This window comes from Crocuta crocuta, unplaced genomic scaffold, assembly GCF_008692635.1.
Source record: "Crocuta crocuta isolate KB4526 unplaced genomic scaffold, BGI_CrCroc_1.0 scaffold180, whole genome shotgun sequence".
NCBI classification, from domain to species: domain Eukaryota; kingdom Metazoa; phylum Chordata; class Mammalia; order Carnivora; family Hyaenidae; genus Crocuta; species Crocuta crocuta.
In genome coordinates this window covers 4,115,100-4,121,099 of record NW_027527549.1, presented here as the reverse complement: position 1 = coordinate 4,121,099, position 6,000 = coordinate 4,115,100, and the positions used below count along the sequence as shown (strand labels likewise).

Below are 6,000 nucleotides of genomic sequence, written 5' to 3'. Positions count from 1 at the left end.
AGCCGTGGAGTGAGTGAGTCACAGGGACAATAGGACTGTATGGTGACAGGTGGTCACTACCCTTATGGTGAGCAGAGCATTATGTACACACTTGACAAAGCTCTATGTCTTATACCTGAAACTAAGGTAACACTGTGTGTCAACAGTACTTCAATAAAAATAAATGAGTAACAAATTAATATATATGTGTGTAACTTTAAAAATTGATTAAAATCACTGAAGGGCTATGGGGTTACAGTGGATCAGAAAGCAAGTAACTTAAGTGGGTACACACGCTTCTCTATTTCACAGTTTTTGCCTGGTAGTATCGCATAGAAGTGCCTCCAAGGTGGAAACCTGTTCCAATTCTAAACTGCCACGACACTGTGGTGGAAGGTTATGTGGTAAAAGGTTATGTAAATATGAAACAGTAAAGTGGTTAAAGCGCAGGCCCCAGAGCCAGACTGTTCAGTTCCAGGCTCCATCACATACTAGATATGGGAGCGGCAGCAATCATTTAACCTCTTTGTGCTGCAAGGTCCTCATGTGTGAAATTATAGTAAAGATTATTTGATTTCCTATACATTAAAGGGGTTACAATAGCACCTGGCACTTGGAAAGTACTAGATAAGTGTTTTGCCCTTATTATTTACCCATGAGGCTTTCCATGAACAGGTTCAATGTCATTTGAAAGAAGAAAAGTTTATGGAAATGTATATGTGACATCAGAAGTTTTTCCGGTCTGGGTAGACAATAACTAAATATAATTAAAACAAATTTTCATACATAAATATATGACACTAAGTTCTTCAATAATTTCTTTAATGAATCATGGGAATCTAGTCCCGAAAACAAGAGTACACTGTATCCACTGGATGTTAGCTAACTTGACAATAAATTATATTTAGAAGAAAAAAATAATGAAATAAAATGCCCTGATAAATGAAACAACAGAAGACTTTTATAATAAAATTCTAAAACTCTACAGTGAGGGCAGATAATAAATGCATATAGGTGTTCACTGGTCACTATGAAACACACCATATATTCAGAATGGTAGGCAGGTAAATGTTCTGGTGAGAATTACCTCAATAGCATCATCGTACATTTTTCTTGCCTCGTGGTCTGTCTTATCTGACATCAACCATGCTTTCAGTAAGTATTCATAAAAACTGTCTCCCAGCCCGCCAACTGACGTATGATCTATAACGGAAGGAAACGAGAGGATGGAGGTGGAGGAGAGAGAAGACAGAAGACAATTCAATAATCTTTTTCAATTATAGTGACTATTATTGGTCAATCATTTAAAAATTATATCAACAGCCTCACTTCCAGCCTACTTCAAATTTAGTGGAGTAAAAGTATACTCTCATCATCTCCTCTGCCTGGGTATCCAATTTTCCAGCACTCTCCTTCTGCTGGGTGAGGTATGTCACATATTTAGGAGTCTTCTCCCTCAGCCACATAGTCTGTACATTGTCACACAACCAAACTTTCCCAGCACTGAAAATAATTCTCTTTCATATCGTAATGGCTTTAACTATACAAGCTAGAAGACTCAATGCGACACATACCTGAATCTGAGGTTAACCAAAAAGAGCCCATTTTTCTATAGGATGGTTAATGGTGATTTCTGTGCTGTAGACAGTAGATTAAAAGAAGTCTAAAAAAAGCCCAAGAATTCCTTTGGAATCATACCTTGCATAATATATGTGTTTGTCCTATATATATATTCTTATTCTACCCCATCTATACTTTAAATCTTATCCAAGGCAACATCATAACTCCCAAGGCAACCATACTCTTATCCCTGACTGTTGACAAGTCCTGCCCTACATTCTTAAGCTTTGTTTAAAAACGCCTATCTTCCCTGTATGAAAAGAAAAACAGCACACTTTTGTGAGCTGTCAATCATTCACAGAGTACCAGCACTGGGTTTTCACTTTCGCGAGGGGAGGATACACCTCTGGGTGGCTTGTGAAACTCCTTGGAGGGAAATGCACATTAGTATTTGTATCTTTAGCTCACAAACATAAATTTGTGGTGGATTAATGATTTAACAGTAAGACACAAAACTGTAAGTACACCAAAAGAAAATATAAGAAAATGGCTGCGCTTCCTTAGCGAATAATCTTAAGGCAAAACAGAATGAAGGAGCCACAAAGAAAAAGATTTATAGCAACATATGGCACAAGCTACCATAAATGAACCTGTAAGACAAGAAAAAGAATAGGAACAGATATTTGCAACATACAGAGCAGAAGTAAGGGTTAATGCCCTGTACAAAGAACTCTGACAATTAAATAAGGAAAACTGCTATAGAGCACACACAAGTAATTTTAAAGGAAAACACAAATTGATAATTAACATAAGAAAGAAAGTCCAACTCCATCAGTGACCAGAGAAAAGCAAATTAAAACAATGAGGTTCCATTTTGTCTATTTAATTGGAAACATTTTTTAAAGTATTTTTTTTTTAAGTTTATTTACTTTGAGAGAGAGTGAGAGCAAGGAAGGGGCAGAGAGAGAGGGAGAGAGAGAATTCCAAGCAGGCTCTGGGCTGACAGCACAGAGCCTGACACAGGGCTCGAACTCACAAACTGTGAGATCCTGACCTGAGCTTGAAATCAAAAGCTGGACACTTAACCAACTGAACCACCCACGTGGTAAAAGATTGTTAATGCCCAATGGCAGATAAAGGGATAGTTTACAGTTGCTGGGAACGGACGGCAGTTGGTAGTATATTTTGTAGTAGCTATCAAAATCTAAGGTTTTCTACTTCTGGAGTTACTTGCACAAACACACAAGTATAGATGTAAAAAAAAAAAAAACAACAGAGCACTATATTCATTAGTAAAAACGTAAAATAACTTCAAACGTCTAGGGAAGTAGCAACATAAATTCCAGTACAGACATACCGTAGTGGAACAGGCAATCATTAAACAGAACCAGGTGACTCTGTAATCTGATACTGAAGGAGATCTATTATATGCTGTTAAGGTAAGGAAAAGTTTCAGAAGATAGTTTGATACTGCTAAAAATTTGTATTTTTAAAGATTATTATTGTACACATAGAAAAGGTATGAAAAGACAACTGTGTAGAGTGATTATGTCTATGAAAGCAGTCCTTCAGGTTTTACTCTGCATGCTTATTATACATTACTAGACTACATGCAACTTGTAACATGTAATTAAATCATCTTTTGTTACAGAAGTAAGAAATGGGGGGAAGTGCCACCAGTCACTTTAAAGGACATGTCTGCTAATTACTGTAGTTACGTGCTTGTACATTCAATAGCCTGCACCTCAAATACTCTTATTTCTCACTTTTTTCCCTTCAGTCATTAGTGTGCATGATGAACTGTACATATGTATACACCCAGGGATCCACCATCAAGATGAAAATACAGAGCATTTCTGAGCATTCCAAAAATCTCCCTCATGTGGCCCTACAATCAATACCCAACTTCCAAAGATAACCATTTTTCTAACTTCAATCACTAAATGATTTGTCAAGTTCACATAAAATAGCCATTTGTATAAAATGGCCACATATTTTCAAGAATGATTTGGTGGCTTAATGATGCCTTTGTTTTCCATCTAAAGATCTAGAAGGACCCCTCTGTCTTACAGAGGCTTCCTGAGTCTCCAACAGTAAGTGTCTGGGGATTAGACAAGACACTCAGGGGAACGGAACATGGAGAGGTACAATGGTCCCTTATTCTACGCTTCAGACTGCACGAGAAAAATCACAACTGAACTTTTAACAGTTTTCAATACTCATCACACTTACATGGGTTGAGAGGATAAATTATACTTAAATGCTAAATTAATTCTAAAAGATTTAAATATTTTATGGTTACTGGAAACCCTTAAAGATAACAGATAGAATATTAAGACAATATGGAATTGAGTAGACAGGGAAAAATCCCTCATATTTAATGAACATCTAGGATAGAGCAGGATTTAGGGATGCCTTTTAGGTATATTATTTGCTAGGGACCAAGAAGGGAGTAATTTTATATTTGGCAACTGTTTGATAACAGCTACACCCAAACAACTGTGACAAAACATCCCCATCAATATTGCTACCTCAATTCTGTGGTGATGTCAAAACACCTGGACTCCCTCAGTGAATGATACCGTTACTATCTTACCAGCTGCCCAGACTTGTCTTAGACTCTAATCAACTGCTTAAAAACATGCTCTACTTTAGTTGTCCTCTTAACCATGACTTTTAACCATGACTTTCTCATAAAGCTTTTAGGTTTTATCCCCCAGATTTTTAGTTGCCTTTGTTTTGTCTCCCATCTATTTCTTTCACCATTTTGATTCTTTCCCGTCCCACAGTTATGTCACTTACACTGAGTCATCCTGCATTTCATCACCCCAGAGACCTGCCTCCTAAGCTGTCACCTTCAGACTTCTCTTTTCCTGCTTTCCTAAGTTAAACCCATTATTTCTTCAATACTATGTCTTAGTTCACGCCTGTTGCACTGAATCATACTCATATGATTTCCCAAGAATGACTATGTGGATTGTAACTTTATTATGATCTCCTTCTTAACTTTATTTTATAAAAAGACCAAATTCAATGTTAGAAATCATTTTCCCTCGGACGTTCTCAAAGGACCCACTCCAGTGACCTGTAACATCAAGTGTCCTGAGTGAGAAACATCAATGATGCTATTTTATAGGCTCAAGGTGTTCTCTCCCAATGCCCCCTTCCTCACACTCAACTCGTCTTTCCAAGCTTTACATCTTCATTTTGATACCTGTTAAATATTTTCCTACATTCACTGTGCTGGGCACTTTTTAAACTAAAGATCGGTATCTTTCAGCTCTGAGTAAATTCTCTTTTACTGTCTTTATTTTCTCCAGGTTTTGCTTGTTTCTCTTCTGAAACCCTCATTAGTTGGAAACTGGACCTCCTGGATTGATTTTCTATTACCTTTTTCTCTCAAATTTTACTCTTTTTGTTTCTATATTCTGGGAGTTTTTTTTTTAAATCAATTTTATCTTTTAGTCCTTTCACGGAGGTTTCTAATGCAAGCAATTATACCTTTTACCTCTTTTCTGTCTTCTTTCTTTTTCAAAGTACCCTATTCCTATTTTATGAATACATTATCTTCTCAGAGTTCTCCAAAACAGATAGATATGTTTATTTATAGAATTACTTCCGTTTCCTCTAGGATCCCCTTTTGACTTTAACGATTTTTTTCTGTGAAATTTAACATGTGCACAGACAAGCATATAAAACATAAATGCTATGCTCATTATAGAGAACATGTATATAATTTCTACTCAGAAGAATGTCAGTAATCCAAAAGCCTTAAATGTATCCTTTCTCAATTACAATTCCCACATACTCAAAGGTAACCAATATCTTGACTTGTGGAGTAAAACTTGTTTTACATGGCTATCATCTAATAACCTCTCCCAACCACTACTATTTAGTTTTGTCTATTGGCACATTTAACAAATGGTATCATAGACTCTCCTGCATCTGTCTTCTATATCTCAGTTAAGATTTAACCATGTTGTTGTATGTATGTGTTGCTGTTTGATATCTCACTGCACCAATCAATCATTATTTATTTATCTGTACTTAAGAATGAAGTTCTCAGTAGCTAGTGTGGGTTTTTCTCTACCAAACAAAAGGAACTCTCTCACTGAGCAGACTTATTGGTCACAAGGTCTCATTCTTGAGTGGGAATTCTGGCTAGATGCTTTCTGTGTAGGCTAAGTTGAGGAAAGGTGGGCTAAGTGCCAGGCTTTGCTTTAGAGTCATTATTTGTTGTGAAACTGGATCTGCTCAAATTTCAGAATAAAGGGAGGCTTTATTCTGGGGTATTAGCATCCATGTGGAAAATTTTACCTTTCTCCTCAATGAAATCATTCAATTTTTTTAAAAAGAGGTATTACAGGGTCACCTGGGTGGCTCAGTCAGTTGAGCGTCCAACTTCGGTTCAGGTCATGATCTCACCATTGTGGGTTCAAGCCCCATGTCGGGCTCTGTGTT

At 36.8% G+C, this 6,000-nt stretch overlaps 1 protein-coding gene across 2 annotated transcripts in view; it reads right to left on the bottom strand.

Moving 5' to 3' along the window:
* MAN1A2 (mannosidase alpha class 1A member 2) overlaps positions 1–6,000 on the bottom strand; it is a 171,766-nt gene that overhangs the window by 40,887 nt on the left and 124,879 nt on the right. For both annotated transcript variants that reach the window (XM_077767382.1, XM_077767373.1), the window contains one exon: positions 1,067–1,182. In XM_077767382.1, coding sequence (XP_077623508.1) covers positions 1,067–1,182 — 116 coding nt within the window. The remainder of the gene's footprint in view (positions 1–1,066; positions 1,183–6,000) is intronic.